At 41.0% G+C, this 20,346-nt stretch overlaps 1 protein-coding gene across 3 annotated transcripts in view; it reads left to right on the top strand.

The window, feature by feature from the left end:
* Window positions 1–20,346, top strand: part of LOC122802711 (cohesin subunit SA-2-like) — a 1,740,876-nt gene that overhangs the window by 991,221 nt on the left and 729,309 nt on the right. For all 3 annotated transcript variants that reach the window (XM_044072465.1, XM_044072464.1, XM_044072463.1), the window contains one exon: window positions 4,785–4,872. In XM_044072465.1, the coding sequence (XP_043928400.1) occupies window positions 4,785–4,872 (88 nt within the window). The remainder of the gene's footprint in view (window positions 1–4,784; window positions 4,873–20,346) is intronic.

Raw genomic sequence — 20,346 nt, 5'->3', positions numbered from 1 at the left:
AATTATTTAATTGAAGAAATAGATGAGGAAATTGAAAAGTTTCAAGAAGTACTGCTGCTGAAATTTAATAATAATAAACCAAAACTTTAGTGTTAAATCAATTAGTAAATATTAATTTTAAAGATGAATATAAATATAATTGAGAAGGAAAATAGACTAGGAATAAAAGTCTATCAAGATGTGAGTAAGATTATTAATAATAATTTTTAAAAAGTAATTGAAATGTTTCTTCTTATTAAAAACATTGAATGATTTCTTTTTTACTTTATATATATGTGTGTGTGTGTGTGTGTGTATATATATATATCACTTTCAATAGCTTTAATACCTGACTAAATTTTTTTAAAGAAAATGGAAAAATGTTAACTTCATTCTTATGCTGTCATAAAAAGTCAACAACTGCTTATAGAAATCATATAAGATTATGGGAGTATAGTGGTATTAGCTTCTCAGATGTAAAATGTTATTTTCTTGTTGCACGTTTTAACTCTATTATATACTCTTAATGGACTCAACTTACACTAGTTAATGGAAAACCATCTATTAGCAGATTATAGTAAATTCTTATAAGAAAACCATCTAGGAGCAGATTATACTAAATTCTTATAAGTTTATTAAAGATGATAAATTCGAAATATGCAATAATCCTTTCATTTTGTTAACAAAATTTACCTTAGAAGGAAATTAATTTCAGTCTTTAGACTCTGCATATATGAAATCAATTCTTAAAACAGTTAAGAAATAATGTTTTTAAAACTCTGTTAATATCAGAATGGAAACTGTTGTGCTTTCCCATTGCACATACCTTTAGATTTATGGAAACTCAGAATGTTAAAATCAATTTACTAAAAAGGAATGGATTAATATTATGGTCTGATTGCTTTTAAAAAGGAAAAGCTAAGTCCCCACAATATTTAATGAAAGAATATAAGTTGGATGATTCTGCCAACCAGGTAGTATTATCCACCAGTAAGAAATTAAATGAATTTGTGGATAATATGAGTGAAGAGGAATGTTATCAAAGGTAGACTGACATACAGAGGAAGCTTTCCAAGCTATATGTTAGTTATAAATAATAATAATAATAATTTTGATACAAAATTCTGCAACTTTTTAGATAGTAATGGAATGAGTGACTCGATAGACAGTAAAAATAAAACTTTGTTACTTGAATATGTTAGTCAGACTTCTTCAAGTTTATATGGTATTAATGCTTCTGTTTTTTCGTGTTTTGTTAGTTCTTTCGCTTATCTTTATTGAACCTTTTTGAAAATACGGTGACAACTTAAAAAATGTAAAAGCGAGTTAGAATATGTTTTATTATCTTCTTTTCTCTGCAGCTGAATATAAATAAATATTCAACTGTCTTTTTATAATGTTAGTAAAAAATCAAGAAAGGCGTGTGTTCTCCAGAAATGCCACAAATTCATTGATATTCAAACAAATGTTCCCTCACGACTCCAAGCAATGCCAGGAATCCGTTTTTGTGGTTTGGTATACCAAAAGCATGAATGGTGGATGTTCCACTAATAAATAGTTATATTCTTCTTTACTTATCACACCTTCAATATTCTGATAATCCACTTTTCATCACCACACCACCACCACCTCCTTTATCAGGTTTCATAATTCTATACTTATCAGATGTTGTCAATCATCCCTTCGCCCTCCTGATCTGCATATCACACAGCATCTCAAATAAGTAAGATTTATATCCTGTAAATCCCTGTTACTCCTTATTGCACCACTAAACTTATTGATTAATCTTGATTCTTGATCCATGTCTGCTGTCATGTCCATATTTTCAAATATTTTCAAAAAACACATTTAGAAAAAATGAATCATTATACATACTGTTATCATATTCTCTCTCTCTACATACTCACTCTGTGTTATATATCAATGTCAGACAAGGTGTTCATTTCTTCCCAGAAGTTCTAACAACTTTCTAGTTTTTACACGTCTCTAGCATTCAATCCAAATTCAGAAGGAACTTCTTGCCCTGCCTGTTCCTCTATCCGAAGGCGTAATGTTAGGCTTCCAATTAAATCCAATCTCTCTCACCAATCAATCACATATCTACTTTAATTAAATTTTTCCTATTACTTTAGTTAGCTTAATTCATTTAATTAAATTAAGGATTACTTTTATTTTTTATTACTAGTTCTTCAAGTTTATACTGGAAAGTTTTTATGCGAAAATATATACATAGAATGTTTTTACTCCCTATAAAATCTCTAAATTTAGTAAAATTACTTCTTCAGTTTGTTGGAGATATAGTAAAGATTTTGTTGGAGATGCAGTAAAGATGTATAAAAGCTAATTGGATGCACATGTTTATGGATTGTGAAAAGTGATATTTATATTGGAAAGATATAAGTATGCTTTTAAAGGGTTGTGGTCTGATAATTGTTCTTTAACTAGATTAGTAATACTAATGAATGTTCCACTTCCTGTTTCTTTACAAGTCAAAGAGCAAAAATGTGTTGGGCTCTCTTGGCAGCAACTTGAAAAGTTATTACAAACAATTGGAAATGGAACTCAGTTCCTACGTTCAAAGAAATTTTAAATTTAACAGCAATACTATGTAAAACTGAAAAAAAAAATTATCAGAATAAGTTATATATATTTTACTAAGACTTTTAGTGGTTGGGAAAACCTTGAAATGTTGCTATCGAAATACCAAGATTCTTAATGTATTACATTGATGATTCAGTTTATTCCTATCCCTGTCATTGTATATGAATATGTGAAGTTGAATTTCCTCCTTTTTTGTGTATATATTGTAAATATGTTACATTAATACAAATTTTCTTAAAAAAAGGAAATTGCATGCTAATGCAAACCTATTATTCTAGCAACTTTCTAAATTTATAAGTGCAATATTTAAAATATGTCCTTATTTTTGGGCCTTTGCCCCCACATTATATTTGGATCTGTCCAGATTCCTTGTGCTAAGAGATTGAGAGGTATACAGTTCTGTCCTAGAGACAAACCAGCCCACTGCAAGCAGCTGTAGAAAATTTAGATGTATTTGTAGATATTTGTAGTCTTGCTAGCCAGATTGTTTGACGAGAACCCCTAAGAGTTTTGATTGAAGGGGTTTAATAAACCATTCAAGTTTAGCAACAGTTAGTGCATTTCTTCACAACTTGACAAGACTATGTACTGAGTTAGACTACCTTAGACTACTCTGTCATTGTAGTATCAGATGTTAACTTAGATGCATGTTATCGATTCAAAGATTCATAGACTGTTACTAGGCTAATGACCCAGGGAGAGGGCCTCTCTAAGTCTAGCCAAATTTTCCTGAAAGAATAATGACATCCTGTATCCAAATAGGACATTGAGAGCCAGGCATTTATAAGGTACCTCTGCCCATAATGGTCATGGGTGCCAGGCCTAGTGTAAATTTCCTATTCCTCATCCACTGGTCTAGGTTGCGCTTAAACTGGTTAATAAACACACAGCTTCACATGGATGGGAAGCCTGTTCCATAGGAGGGGCAGTCTATGGAACACGTATCTCTCTCTTCAGCATATTCTGTTTAAGCCACAGACAAAATTCAAGTCCGTAGACCTCGTACTTCTTGTACTCTTTGACTTGCGTATATGTAGGAGATTCACAAGTGTGGGGTTTATGGATGCCTTGTAAGCCACGCATAGATCATTTCTCAGCAATCTGTAGGAGACTGAGCACAGGTAAAGGGCTTTAAAGCACTCTGCATAAGGCAGGTTTGTTACACCTTGTATTCTTTTTGTAAGGAACCACTGAGGTCGCTCTAGTTGCTGCTTATGCCTGGTCAGGTACATACCAAAGAGAGCATTGTACTGTATTATTGGTCTGATGAAGGTGGAGTACAGTGGGGTAATGACGTATTTGGACCTAGATGCCATGCCCTTACTTATAAGTTGCACAACATGAAAAGACTTCCTCACCACTGTGGCCATGTGTTGGTCAAAGGTAAGGCTACGGTCTGTGTGTGTACCCAGATCCCTGACCACTAGGTCGACTCTTAGGGGTGTATTATCAACATGGTAGTTAGCCAGGATGGTTGACTTCCCACAAGGTACGATTGTGCATTTCTTAGCAATGAGTTCAAGACCAGGGCTTTAGCATCATTTGTTACTCAAAGATAGACTTGAAGAATGCTGCTGTCTGCAGGGGAGTTGATGATAACCCCCAGCTTGCACTAGTTTCTTTACCAACAATTTCTACACCGGCTTTCATCTGGTACCTGTAATACCTGTATGACTTTAGTCTTTTTCACCTTCATCTCTTAGGATTGGCATCTAAGGTGACCAGATAGTTTAGCTATCTTTAATGTCCTTTGTATATGGTGCATATCATAGTTTTCTCCAGTCACTTCAGCAAAAGTTTAGCAGCAGAAACTCCCATTAGAAATGTGGAGGTCTTTACAGTACTTGTTGAAAAGGCTGACCATCTTTACAGATCTCAAAGTTGGTCACTACAGGAATTTTGAAGTATGTCTGTATTTCTTATTCAGTCCTTTCTCTAGCTTATTGTATTTTTCTCTCTATTTTTCAATTTAGTGCAGAGGCAGAAGGGGTTATGGGTGTCAAGAGATTCTTGTGAGAGTGGGGAAGGACACAGAAAGTAGATTGATGGTAACCATGTTAGTAAGTTTGCATCTGTTTGTTTTATTTCTGCCACTGCATTACAAGACTGGTAAAATACTGTATGAGGGCAATAAGGAATGTAAGAGCTAAGTGTTAACCACAACAGCACTGTGTAGAAAACTAAATATATGATTTGATTTTTAGTGCCCATGACCTTAGTGAGTGGAATGTGAATGACAGACTTTCAAGGATTCTCACTGTAGACACTGAACATGGACGTTTACCTGATCAGGTAAGAAACACGTTTTGCTATGTGATATAGGACAGACCTGTATTCATATGTGTGTGATGATTTTCATCTGTTTTCTGCTGTTTGTAGTTTTAGTAACACTTCAATTTTCTTCAGTTTAGCCATTTTAAGGGATTTATCATGGGACAAAGAAACTGAATTTACTGACACTTCAGAATATTACAAGATTGCATTTCCATCAAATCTAAACGAGAGTGCAGTTATCATTGTCACAACTGTCTGTCATTTCTGCTACCCCTTCCTGATATTACATTATCCCACTGTCTGCATTAATCCCTTTTACTATGATTACATGCTAGTAGCTTCTTCTATTATTCAGCATTATTTCCAGGTTTACTTATTTTCTTTCTTATGTATTAGAGGTACTATAAAATGCTGATCTGTTTTGCAGACCTTTGCACATTCTCTTTGCTATTTACCAGCTGTAGGAATTGCAGGATATTTCAGAAATCTAACTATAGTCTTGGTGTAAGTATTTATGTAAAGTTTGATCCATAAGTGCAGTGATGTAGACATCTCTAGCAGTCTGTAACTTAATATTTCCTGGTATTAACTCAGCAAGTGTGCCATAAAGTAGAAACAAGGACCAAGTCTCAGCACCACTGGTTGTCTGTAGCGCAAATGTATTAGGACTCTCCCAGATGCTATATATACAGTTTGGTAATAATAATACATGCTTTAACTTAGATGGACTTATGCTTGCCTTGAAAGAATACCTTTTATTTCACAGATTCCCAGCTTCTGCTCCATTCTGATGGAGAAATGCTGGACCACTTTAGAAGGATACCATTTAAGGAAAGGAAAAAGTCTGTTCCTTTTACTGTCTTCAGTTATAAACTTTATAAGTTAATCAACAGATTATTTGCCAAGAGTTCTGTCCATTCTCTCCTCCAAATGTAATTTTCTTTACATTTCTTTGGAATAATGCCACGTATTTCTTTTATATATAGCTGATGAAAGAAATTTTAAACTGTTTGAGTACTAGTTCACAAAGGAATCTGGCTGGTATGTGGCTGGCATATGGCTAACCAGTAAAGGTATAATTTGTCAGAGGTTTTCTGTAATCTGTTTTAACAATGCAATTTGGTGGTAAGGAGAAATGTCCTTTACCCCACTGTTATGCAGTCTTGCAGAAATAAATTAGTAAGTTTAGATAAAAGATAGGAAACAACAAAACAAAAACTCATGTTTTGACAAAAGTCAGTTTGATGAATTGTTTGGCTCTGAAAGTACCCTATTCACTTTAAACGTGTAGTGTATAACACTGATGAGGATTTACATTTGAGTCCATGTTATAGTTAAACAAATTTCAGAATGGTAAAAAAAAAAAGAAAGAAAAGACAAGCAAAGCCTCCACGTGTACGTATAAATTGTGTTCACCTCCTGCTTTTAATCCAAGTATCTCGTAGTTTATTGTATGTCTTGCTCTATAAGTTGAGTATGCATGGCAAACAGCAGGGATAAGAGAAGGTACTTTCCTCATGTATGGGAAAGATGCATTCATTCTGTCACATGGTTTTACGCTACTTGTGTCCACAGCAGTAATGTGCTATCTGTATGATGTGTATGACGCTGTAAAGAACATACAAAGCATTGCCTCTTGCATTACTGCATGTGCTAGACAATCAGAACCCAATCGCTTGCCAGTACCTCTTCTTCTCTAAGATGATTAAAATTAAGATCCTTTTTATGAAAAAAAAAACAGTCTGTTAGACTAGTCATTGAAATTCATCATAACATTCCATCATCAAAGTCTTATAATTTTATGATATTTAGAATCTAAACAAAAAGTTGAACTTTACCAAAATTAATGATTCAATTATAGTCAAACACAGTAGAAAATTAAATCATATCTAAATCTAAACTCAGATATTTACACAAAAGTGTGTCATAACTTGTGTAAATTCAACTTGAAAATGTACTTCAACATAACAATGTAGTCCATAATATTTCAAAGTAAACAAAAGACTGCTACTGTCACAGCGCATTACTTTTATATTTCATCAGTAATATAGGTAGTTTAGGCCAAAAGTGAACATTATTAGATGTGTTATTTCTCATCTTAATATTAGGATAGTTTATAAGAAATCTAAAAAGAAAGACACAGTAGATTTTTGTAATTCTTCATTATTGTTTTAACAATAATTCCTAAGAGACACCAAAAAAGTAGTAACTGATCTTTACTAATAACACATAGGAACTGGAGCATCAAATAAAACTGAATGTTAGTTAACTGAAATTTGTCTGAAGACAGAGCAAATGATTGAAATGTTGCCAAAATTCTGATATTATGTTACAGTCACAGAAGTTGTATTGACAGTGAGCATCCAAAATTACATCTCCAGCAGTAGATATTATCTTTCTGTATGTCTTCTCAGTTCTTTTCAAAGTAAGGAATGTTCTTTGTATACCATGACGTCTCCACTCTGGTCCAGTAAACAAGGAGCCTGAATCCTCACCACTGACACTCGAGAGGGGCATTCCCTTGGTACACAAATGGATACACTCAGTATTTCCAGATACAGACCTCTCTGCATCAAGCACAATTTCCCTTAAGAGCACCCAGAGCACACACTCAGCCAGGGGTCTGGGTGTCTCTATCTGTCTCCCTCCAGGTCCCCAATAAGACTCCCCATTGGCACAGCTGTAGGGTTAAGTACTCAGTTGAGGCCCCAAGCCAAGTCCTCCAGCACCCTCTCTGTGAAACCAGTGCACCTTGTCCCTGCTGCAAGTAGCTGACACACACACTCTTTGAGATTTAGGATCATAGGAAGTTACTAGGCCCTTACAAGCCTAGCCAAGTTCTACCCTTATTTCCACAGTTAGCACCTATTGCTCCTGTCCAAGAGGGACACAGTTGGAACACCCAGGGTGAATTTACCATTGCCCATCCAGTAGTCCAGATTGAGTTTGGAGAGGGTCAGTGAGGTGCTCTGTTTGACTTGGAAGTGGGACTGTGTTCCAAAGGTGTGGTAACCTCTGGGAGACATATCTGTCCCTCCAACAGGTTCCATTAATGTCACATACCAGGTTAAGGTCTTTAGTGTGAGGAAACCATGTACCATTTGACTTGAGTGATTTCAGACTATCTACATAGGGCAGATGCTGAAGACCTTGGATTTTCCTTGTGAGGAACCTTTGTGGTCTCTCCAATTGCTGCAGGTGCTTGGATAGGTACATACCAAAAAGGATGTTTTACTCAATTATTGGCCTGATGAGGAAAGCGTACAGGGAGGTTACAACTTCTTTTTTCCTGGAGGCAATGCCCTTACTTATAAGATTAGCAATATAGCTTATTATTATTTTATATATATAGTTTATTGTGATTTCAAAGCTTGTTTTTTTTCACATGTTGTGTTTATTTGACTGCCTGTATTTTAAAAAGTTGTTTTTTGTTTAAATAATTTGTTTAACTGTTGTAGGCTACACACTAAAGTGTGATAGCCTTTTCTGATCGTTTGTAGTCATTTAAAGCTGTTTTAAGTGTATTTTGTTTTACTGTTTTTGCTTTATCTTTTCAAAAAAACAAAAAAAAAAAATTCCTCGTTTCCCACCTTTCTAAGCTAGTATAGTCCAGTTTTCAGGCTAGTGCTGAATTCAGGGCTGTGATACTAGTTTCTGAGTTGCCCGTACCTTACTTGGATAGAAGGAAGTTTCTCTGTTCACCTGTGAGAGAGGGGAACTTTGAGCAATTTATCTGTCACTGGAGGAGTGGTTCCAGCCCAGAAGTTAGTAGTTTATTGGCCATTTTGGGCTAATTTCTTTCATTTCCCTACTATAAAAACTGCTTTTGCACAGTTTTGCGCACTGGGCAGTGCCAGTTAGCTACGGTTAAATTATTCCCGGCTCCACTAAGTCTCCTCTTCAGTTTTTCCTTTGAAAGTAGTTTAACTCTCAACCTAAGCACTGAAAAAGCATCTCACAGCCCAGCACTTGCTCAGACTAATAGCAAGCACTAATATACCCTGACACTGACTGCCCAGCAGGGCAAGGCTCTTTATTCACCCCTCACCAACCAAGCGACTAAGCAGCTTACCCTACTATTCAGGCATGACCAAAGGGCAACTTCAGGTGCACTCTCCAGTCCAGCTGGTGAATCTGGGTATGCTGAGGCAATGTTACAACTCCCTCATGTACACAGACAACCCTCTCCTCCTACCACAAAACACTAACATATGCAAGAGATGCAATTATACAGCCAAATTGGAAGCTAAGCTGTCTCCACCCAAGACTGGAAAGTACAGTCAAGAGGAGAAGGTTAACACTTGCACCACAACTCCAGCCACACACAGACCTACTAAAACAGCAGTGGCAAAAAATACACATAAATACACAAAATCATACTCAGAGCCTATAAATAAAAACCTGCAAAAGCGTCAGAGACCTCCAAAGCAGACACCCAAACAACCTGCACTTCCCGTCATAAACCAGACAACACATAAAACACAAAATCAGTGTGCCGCACAATCACAGCCCTTAAGGCAAAATAACATACCTAACACACTAATAATAGGTGACTCTATAGTCAGGCACACTGACGTCCCACTCACTAGGCTGGACAAGCAGAAGGTTACTGTTAGCTGCCTGTCGGGAGCCAGAATCCGCCACATAACACAAGCACTCAGGTCACTCCAGAACAAGTACAAATATGACTCTGTCATTGTTCTTGTTGGTGTGAATGACCTGAGACATACCTCCCTGGACTACATGAAAAGAGACATGGAAGAGCTCTCTGATCATGTAGCCCAGGCTGGTATGACCCTGACCCTGAGTAGCATCCTGCCCTCACCAAGAATGATACCTCAGTATAAAGAAAAAATGATCAGTTGCAACAATTGGCTAAGCTTCTTCTGTCATTCAAAGGGGATCCAGTGTCTGTCAGCCTGGGACGACATGCTCAACAAGCCAAGTTGCTTCGCAAGAGACGGCTTGAACCTGTCACCCCTGGGCTTTCAAATACTGGCCAAGGCTCTTGCTGCCCCCATAGTGCCTTTTTAGGCAAGGCTCAAAAGTCAAACCCACCTCCGTAACAGCATAATTAACAAAAAATTGAGGGTTATGTTACTCAACGCCAGGGGTTTAAATCTCAAAATGCACGCGCTCGAAGCACTCCTCAGTATGGAGAACGTCAACATCTGTGCAGTAACTGAAACCTGGTTCAAGGCTCCAGAAAGCACCCCAACACTACCAGGCTACAACTCATACCACACGTTTTGGCCACAGAACATAGACCAAAACACAAAAGGAGGGGGTGTATCCATATTCATCAAGGACACCTACACCTCCAGGTTAGTGTCGCAACAAGATACCTCTGAGATCATCCATGTGCAACTAACATCAGGCAAATCTGCAGTGCAAATTGTGGCCTGCTACAGATCACCCTCCATGACCCAGGAACACCACTCCACCTTTCTGGAGACACTGGAAAACATGAAGGTCCTACCAAACACCCTGATACTGGGCGATTTCAATTACCCTATCATTCACTGGGAAAATTACTTGAGTACAAATTCCCAGGCCCAGCGCTTCCTGGAATTCATCATCTCAAATGCCCTGGATCAGCTGGTAAACTCCCCCACCAGAGGTGAAAACATGTTGGACTTGGTCATCACCAACATGGGCGACAGGTGTTCCACACTGGAGGTCAACCCATCACTGGTTAGATCAGATCATAAACGAATCACTCTGGATGTCCACACCCCATCACCACCCCCAACTAAGGAAACCACAGTAAAAACTTTTCTAAAGCAAACTTCACCTTACTTAAGACAGAGGTGGTAAGTTTCACAGCCCCCACGCTAAAGGATAATGCTGCTCAAGAAGCAGAAACCTTTACAAATGCACTGTATGAGCACCTACAAGGATGCATGGATCATGCCATCCCTAGCAAAACCAAGACTCATTCCTGTAAGAGAAGGAAACCAGTTTGGTGGACCCCTCCAGTAAACAGGCTATACAATAGAAGGAGGAAACTAGTTCAGAAAAAGGCAAATCCCAAGAAGGAAAGACATCCCTGATCAGTATCAGTAAGAAAATGAGGTCCCTCATGAAATCATCCAAGGCTAACTTCGAAAGAAAAATAGCCAAGGATTCAAAAGATAACCACAAAGCCTTCTTTAGCTATGTTAAGAATCTAAGTGGAAACTCGCAGATATGCACTGAACTAGTGCAAAATAGCACAAACTATACTGAACCTACTGATATTGCCAACATACTGGCAGATAGATTCAGTGCAAACTTCACCCCCCTCTCACCTCCAAAAGGGCCCACAACAATACCGGAAAAGTGTAGTGTCCCAAAAATCACAGATGCACAGGTGAAAACAGCCCTTTCAAAAGCCAAAAACACAGCGTCAGTGGGACCAGATGGTGTCCCAGGCTGCATCTTGCACGAACTACAGAATGAATTAACCCCCCACCTAAACACGCTGTTCAGCCTCAGCCTCTCCACAGGCTATGTGCCCATAGAGTGGTGCACAGCAACGGTTATTCCTCTCCACAAAGGAGGGGCCACAACTGACCCTGGTAACTATCGCCCCATAAGCCTGACTAACCTGGTCTGCAAGACTATGGAGCGCATCATCATGGAACTCATTAACAAAGACATTGGGAACCTCCAAACACTTGAGCCCAACCCAGTTCGGCTTTGTTAAGGGCAGATCATGTCTACTAAACCTGGTTGACTTCTTCGAGACAGTCACCAAGGCCATAGACGAGGGAAAGGTGGTTCACACAACCTACCTTGACCTCGCCAAGGCTTTTGACACCATTCCCCACTCGAGTATTACAGAAAAACTCACCAGCCTGAACATAAACCCCTACATCATGAGATAGTTTGCCAACTGGCTTGCAGACAGAACTCACACGGTAAGAATAGCGGGCTCCAGGTCCAACTCTAAACCAGTCACAAGTGGTATCTCGCAAGGCTCGGTCCTGGGACCCCTGCTGTTCGGCATATACTTCTCAGAAGTACAGGCAAACACAGGAGGACTATGGCTAACCAAGTTCGCCGATGACTGCAAACTGGGAGCCATAATTGACTCCCCGACTGACACGGATATCCTCCAAAAGGGCCTTACTGAGACGGACACCTGGTGTCAAAGTCATGGCCTCAAGCTAAATGCCAAAAAATGCATAGTCATCCCGTTTGGGAAAAACAAAACACCCATGAATTACCACATAGGTGGCAGCCTCCTTAATACAGAAGAGGTAATAAGAGATCTGGGGACCCAGGTAGATAGTAATCTCTCCTTTGACAATCATATTGCCAAAGTAGTTAGGAAATCCTTCTGTATAGCCCATCTAATTACTAAAGGGTTCACATCTAGAAATAAAAAGGTTATAGTGCCCCTCTACTCGTCACTCATTAGACCCATCATAGAGTACAATGCCCCATTTGGGATTTACCTCATAAGACACTTCCAACAGCTGGAAAGACCACAAAAGTACCTCACCAAGAGGATTACTGGTCTCAAACATATGTCCTATGCAGCCTGACTGAAAAAACTCTGGCTGTACTCAGTGGCATATCGTTTACTCAGAGGTGATCTCTGCCTGACTTACAAAGCCATGTCAAACTCAGAATTGATGGACATGCTCCACCTAAAGAAATCCAAGTCACTGCGAGCCACGCGCTGTAGTGTGCTAAACCTCACCACAACAATAAATAGAACACGCTGGAGGAATAGATTCCTGTCACAGAGACTCCCCATGCTTTGGAACAAAATTCCAGATTACATCAGGCAGAGCCCCTCACTAACACTCTTCAAGAGAAACCTTGACGAGTGGATGGGTAACAGAAAATACACCTCTGGGATCACTTCATTGGCTCTGCTTGACAGAGGATCAGTTAATTAATCAATGGGGCGGCGAAAGCCGACACACTCTGGCTAGGCTTATAGGCCTATAGAATCCCCTTCTTCCCACTGTGGAGACATGGCAGTCAAAGATAAGGTTGCTGTCGACCTGTGTGCCCAGGTCTCTTGCCACTGTACTTAAGGTGTTGCTATTGATGTGGTAGTTAGCAGGAGCATTGGTCTTACTGAAAGGGATGATGATACATTTTTTTACATTTTGTTTAAGGCCATGACTTTGGCGCCAATCATTTGTTCATGTAAGACCCTCTTGTAGGATGTTGACATCATTTGGAGATTCTATGACCACTCCCAGTTTACAGTCATCAGCAAACATGTCAGCCACAGACCTTTTACTTTTTGCTTTTACTTCAGAGAAATAGATTCCAAACAGTAGAGGATCCCAGGACTGATCCCTGTGGAACACCACTGGTTACAGGTCTGCTGTTGGAGGTAGATTCCCCTATTTTGACTGTATGTGTTCTATCAGTGAGCCAGTTGGTGACCCATCTAATGATATAACGGTTGATACCTGGCTGGGTACATTTGACAATGATGCCTGAGTGGGGGATAGTGTCAGAAGCATTGGCTAAGACTAGGTAGGCTGTATGCACAGATTTCCCTTCGTCCAGGGCCTTGGTGACTGTCTTGAAGAAGTTCACCAGGTTTAACAAATATGATCTCCCTTTACAAATCCAAACTGATTAGGGTCAAGTGTTTGGAGATCACCTATATCTTTGTTGATAAGGTCAGTGATGATTCACTCCATGGCCTTGCAGATAAGGCTAGTCAGGCTAATAGGTCTGTAGTTCCCGGGGTCAGTGAAAGCACCGCCTTTGTGCAAGGGAGTAATGGTGGCCATTTTCCATTCAGCTGGGTTAATGCCAGTGCTTAGACTATGATTGAAAAGAGTACCCAGTGGTGTTGCTAATTCTTTTTGGAGCCCATGTAGGATGCATGGACACACATGCACACACACCTGGGAAAGGCTGGTACAGATTTACTAGCTGTGCTACCTTCTGTCCAGACTGTAAGGTGGTTAACAAAAATGTTTAGTGATATATGTCTAGGTTATAGCTTTCAAGATATGATAAATTGTAAAAGTTTAGTAAAAATATGATTTGGAGTTTGTGTGCATTGTAATATATCATAATATGAATGCACTATTATCACTGTAAAGAATAGATGTTCTTCGTGTTTCACTGTTGCAGTCGTCACACTTGGGTTATCCTGCCAGTGGTAGCCCTCAGTCAGCCCGAATACCAGAGGCTTAGTATTTCTGCATCGGTTGCTGTCGCTCCAGGACTGACGTCAGGTCGTCAGTGGTATAAAAACAGGCAGCCGGCGCCATTACATTAGTCTTTCTTGCGAGGAGCCCGAAGCAGAAGCAGTTCACACGAGTGTCATGAGTTTTTGTTTCCGAAATTTAAGTTGGGGATTTTTTTTTCTTGCTCTAACCGATGTCAGAAAAAGTTAACAATTGTCTCGCCTGTGGAAAGCAAATGCCACACTGAGATTTCCATTCTTACTGTGTCACCTGTTTAGGCCTAGACCACGACATTCCTCTCTTTCATTTTTGTGCTTTGTTCAATGTCAGAACTATACCATGTCGGGCCCTTATCATAGCTAAATACTTTCGCTCTCGATCTCCATATTCCAAAATGGCTTCGGTAAGTCATCCGACTACCGATGATCTGAAAAAACATAAGGATAGAGACAGACCACACAGGTCCAAAACTGCCGACGATGCTTCCGTTAAGTTAGTTGCCAGTTCATCAGTACTCAGTGAGGTGCTTTTGCAGCCCCTGATGCCCGCTTCTATGGATTCGCTGGCCGCTACCGAGACCCGTTCGGAGTCTGGTGTGCAGCGAGACTCTTCTTTGACTATGGAACCTGCAGATGTCTCTACCTTGGATGGGTCCGGAGCTGCTGTGCAGGCACCGGCTTCCAAGGAAGTTCTTCGCACTACCGATATTTGACATAAACTGACGACTTCTTTTGCATCTTCAGTTCTTTCTTAAACTGCTGATTTTTTAAGGCCCAGGAAATGAACCATGCCTAAAAAACTGACGACCCAAGCTCAAGCGCCTGCTTCCATGCCTCAATCTCATATGCTTAAAATGGCGGAAGACCTTATCATGCTGATTAGGGGAAGTCATCCTACCCCTACTAAAAGAAAAAGAGACTTGTCCCCAGCAGCTTTATCCAACCAAGAGTCCGACAACTCTGAGGTTTCTGATTATGAAGACATACCCTTATTTGCTTATGAGGATTCAGATGCAGAGGAATCCATTCCTTCTCCTCCAGAGGATTTTTCTTTTGGTGAAACCTTACATACCTTGAGAGAGCATTTCCATTGGGAATGCCAGGATTATCCTCAGTCCAAAAAGAGACTCAGGGAATTTTTAGATTTGCCACAGCACAGACCCTTAGCTTTTGCTCCTGTGCTGGATGTTGTGGATGTTTTTATGGAATCCAGTCTAACTCCTGATATTCTACCTCCTGCTCCCAGGAAACCTGACAGGTATTACAGAGTCCCTGACTCACACAAATTTATTTTCAAAAATCCTACTGCTGACCCAGAGGTCATCTCCCAAAGACCTAAAGGAATAAATGCAACCACAGCTAAGAATCCCACTCCTTCGGACAGGGATTCCCGAGCTTTAGACAGATGGGGTAAAAAAGTATACACCTCTGCAACTCTTGCTATTAGAGCATTAAATTGTCAGTTCCACATGCTGAAATACCAGCAAAATACTATGGAACTTATTAAACAAAACTTATCTACCTTCCCAGACTGTGCAGAAAATAAAAAAATACAGGAGCTTATGCATTTTGCAAGCCAAGTTTCTAAGCATACCCTGCAATGTGAGTTTGATGCCCTAGAAGCATCTTGCAGGGCAGCAGTCACAGGTTCTGTACTTAGAAGGCATGCTTGGCTTAAGAACCAGACCATGTCAAATCAAAACTATTGGACGGACCACTGAACAAAGACAATCTGTTTGACACCAAAGTAGAGGAAGTTTTAAAAAAGATGGAAGAAAAAGCTAAGTCTATGCAGACAGTTAAAGACTTTTTGCAAGTCCAGCCTCCGAGATTCAGTAGGCATTGCCCCTCAAAACATTGGTCCTTTCCAGCCCCCTCAATTCCGCCTCAGACTAGACCTAGAGGAAGCAGACCCCCTCCCAGACAGCAGTCCCAGGGAATGCAGAGATCTAAGCAATGGGGTACCTCCACTTCTAAAACAGGGAGTGCTAAGCCACCCCCTTATGGAAAGAAATCACAATGACTTCTCCTATCCACCTGTTACCTCTGCCACCTGCTTGTACCCCTAGGAGGAAAACTTACCTCCCATGCAAGAAACTGGGCCTCCATCGCCAATGATCGATGGGTCCTCAACATTGTGTCCCAGGGGTTATTTCCACACACTGCCAACCCCAAAAGGGTTCCCAGATCTTCCTCCAAACCAGTGGGCAGAGGCACAAAACCAAGTTCATTCCCTGCTGTCCATGAGGGCAATTCAACCTGTTCCTGCAGACCAGATAGGTCAAGGTTTCTATTCCAGACTTTTCCTGGTACCCAGAAAAGAGGGCACCTGGCGCCAAATATTAGATCTATCCATTCTAAACAACTTCCTGGTGGTACCAAAATTCAAAATGCTCACCCTCCAGCAGCTTCTTCCTATGCTGTCCAAAGATGCCTGGTTAGCCACCCTAGACCTAAAAGAGGCCTATCTGCACATCCCAATCAGAGACTCTTGCAGGAAATATCTACATTTCAAGGCAAGATCTATGCATTATCAGTTCTCTGCACTTTCCTTTGGCTTATCCACTGCTCCCAGAGTTTTCACAAAATGCCTGGCTCCAGCCATTGCTTTTTGCAGACAAAGAAATATTCAAATTTACCCCCATGTGGACGACTGCCTGATTCAGGCAGTCAGTCAGTCAGGAAAAGCTGTTGCAGCACCTGACATTTGTAAAAGACCCCCTGACCTCACTGGGGTACAATATAAACGAAAAGGATTCAAACTAGTCCCGAGTCAGAAAATTGTATTCCTGGGAGCAAGCCTGGACACAACATCCCAGATGGCAGTCCTTACTCCAGAAAAACAAGCCTATCTGACAGGCTGCTTCTCTCAACTGGCCACCAGAACCCAGTTATCCGCAAGGAAAATCCTACAAGCTCTAGGGTTCACGGCCTCCTGCATTCTTCTAATTCCATATGCCAGACTGCACATGAGGAAACTTCAATGGTACTTAAAGAGCCTTTGGTGTCAACATTCTCAAGACCTGGAGACTTTTACCTCTATGATACCTTGTCTAAGGAAAGATTTTCTTTGGTGGGCAGCAGCATGAACCCACAACAAGGGACTTCACTTTTCACAGCCCCATGCCACCCAGACCCTAACCACAGACGCATCCGACTATGCCTGGGGTGCACACCTGGACGGCAGGTGCATTCAGGGCCACTGGAGCCCAAATCAAATTCATTTGCACATCAACCAAAAAGAGATGCTAGCTGTTCAGCTTGCTCTGACAGCTTTCAGACCCCTACTCTCTCCGGGGCCTCTACTAATCAAAACAGACAACACCACAGTCATGTGATACATCAACAAGCAGGGGGGAACCCACTCTTACCCACTCTGCAGGCTAGCCATGACCCTTTGGAACACGGCCTTAGCCATGCATATTCACCTGCTAGCACAATTCCTGTCAGACAATCAAAACTCTCTGGCAGACAACTTAAGCAGAAATCTCCTAGACCCACACAAGTGGCAATTAAACCACAACACCTTCAGCCTCGTAACCCAGAAATGGGTACCCCAAAGGCGGGCCTATTTGCCGCCCACAACCACCACCAGCTCAGTAAATTCTGCACAAGGGAACCTCACAGCAAGGCCTGGAAAATGGATGCCCTATCCTTCCAATGGGTAAACCTCTCGATCTATGCATTTCCCCCTCTACCTCGTCTTACAAGGGTATTACTCAAAATAAGGGAGGAAAGACCAGGGGCAATCCTGATTGCCCCAGACTGGCCATGCCAACACTGGTACCCACTACTGCGCCATCTGTCACTTTTGCCTCCATGGCACCTCCCTCAGATTCCAACTCTCCTAATTCAGCAGGAGGGAGAGTTCTTGCATCCACAATTGCAGACCCTGAACCTGGCAGCCTGGCTTATTCCTTGACCTCTCCTCCAGTGGCCAGCCTAAGCAAGCAGGTCCTGAACGTTGTACGTGAAGCCAAATGACCCAGCACTAGAAAATTGTATGCTGACAAGTGGAAAAGGTATTGTTCTGAGTTCACACTAAAGGAGCTGAACCAGCATAGCCCTACTTACCTCTCATCCTGGATTACCTAGCAGACCTACTTCACAGAGACCTAGCCTTTTCTTCTATTAAAATCCATGCCTCTGCCATCTCTGCTCATTACAGCACAGAGCCATCTCTCTTTTCACACCCACTAATCAAGCAATACCTTAGAGGGGCTAACAACTTAAGACCACCCAGAAGAGCCCCTACCCCTGCTTGGGACCTTAACTTTGTGTTGGAAAAGCTCACGCTACCCCCGTTTGAACCAGCAGTTTCAGCAGAGTTAAAATTCCTCTCTTGGAAAACAGCCTTGCTTCTGGCCATCACTTCCACTAGAAGAGTGTCTGAGCTACAAGCACTCATGACTGTGGAACCCTTCATCATTTTTCATGCTGACAGGGTCTCCCTCAGGACTAACCCAACTTTCATGCCTAAAGTGGTGTCCAGTGTGGCTCTCAACCAATCTGTTCATTTGCCCACCTTTTTTCCCTAAACCTCAAAATAAGGTGGAAGGATCCTGCACTCTTTAGATGTGCACAGAAGGCTCAGATTCTACCTGGATAGGGTTAAGCCCTTTAGGAAATCTGACCAGTTACTCGTCAGGTTTGCACCAGGGGTAGAGGGCAAAGCCATATCAAAACAAACCATTTCCAAATGGATAGCACACTGTATCCATTTCTGGTACAAACACCACTGGAAACCACCCCCACAGGGAGTCAGAACACATTCCACTAGGGCAACTTCCACCTCTGCAGCCTTTCTCAGAGAGGTCCCTACCAGGGACATCCTGGAAGCTGCAACATGGAGCTCTGTTCATACCTTCACCAAGCATTACCACCTGCCTATCTTTTCCAAATCAAGGGCAGGCTTTGTAACTGCAGTCCTGCAGGGCATACTAGCCAGCCCCATCTCTTCTTGACTGCCTCCACCCGTTCTTCAGCTTTGGGAATCAACCCAAGTGCGATTACTGCAACAGTGAAACATGAAGAACATAGTACAGTTGTGTACACTTACCATAAATGTAGATGTTCGAGTGTATTCACTGTTGCAGTCCTGGTTTCCCACCCTCCACCCCCCTTGTCTCTCTCTCTCTCTCTCTTTCTCACTCCTTACAGGGCTATTTGATATTTACTTTCTACTGGTGGTGATATACCACCATAACCTAGCTCCCTATTTGGGGGCTCCTGACTGACATTTGGGGCAAGAAAAACTGATGTAATGGCGTTGGCTGTCTGTTTTTATACCACTGATGACCTGACATCAGTCCTGGAGTGACAGCAACTGATGCAGAAATACTCAGCCTCTGGTATTCGGGCTGATTGAGGGCTACCCCTGGCAGGATAACCCAAGTGTGGTGACTGCAACAGTGAATACACTCAAACATCTACATTTATGGTAAGTGTACACAACTGTACTTTCTTATTGATAAAACGTTTTTATTTTCATAAAGTATTTTCTTCTGTTTATCTTATCCTTTTTTAAGTTTATTTTTCAGAAAGTGCTGTGGAATGTAAGATGTGTGTAGGCTGCTAGAGATGTGACCCTCCATACCATGTAGGTACTAATGAGATAAGGTTCACAATGACAGTTTAAGGTGTGAAACATGACGTTCCTGTAACCCTGTATGTGCTATTAAGAAAGCAGGGAGTACACTGACCCCATTTCTGTAAAGTTATATGTGGAATTACAAATCTCCCCTTGAATGGCTTGGGCCATGCATGTGCAGTGCTTCCCACAGAGACCTAGGTGTCTTCACGTCATTGAGAACAATTTAACATGATGCATAGCAAGTTTTCAAGTCATGTAAATTGAATGATTCAGAAACAGTAATGAGTTGAGCCCTAATTATCATAATCATTACACTCAGACTCTCATAATATAAGCATGACGTGGAGGTAGAAAGCCTCAATGCACTACAGAAGAACTCATAGAGCAGCAACTTCTAAACCTGCAACAGCTATACCTGGTATACACTATTAAGGCAAAGAAGAGCTCTGCTTATGCAATATAACTGCAATGTTGTAAGGAAATATTTTGAACTACAGCTGATTTTCACTGCTGCTGTACTTGTTGAAATAATTTGGAATGAGTTGGTGGTGGTACTTGTGAGTGTTCTGGGAAGGTGTATGTAGGGGACTAGAAGGATGCGACAGTTGTGCTGAAGGATTGTTAAGCATAATGTGAGACAAAACCATCAGCACATATTCAGCATTTTCTCCCTGGTGTTGTGATACCACTTTCACTAGAAAAATCTGCATACTTTACACATAGTGGCACAGCGGATAGCATTGTC

This window comes from Protopterus annectens, chromosome 5.part0 (genome assembly GCF_019279795.1).
Source record: "Protopterus annectens isolate FY-2018-M chromosome 5.part0, PAN1.0, whole genome shotgun sequence".
Classification (NCBI taxonomy): Eukaryota; Metazoa; Chordata; order Ceratodontiformes; family Protopteridae; genus Protopterus; species Protopterus annectens.
Note: the sequence above shows the minus strand (reverse complement) of the source record. Positions and strands in the feature narration are given on the sequence as shown.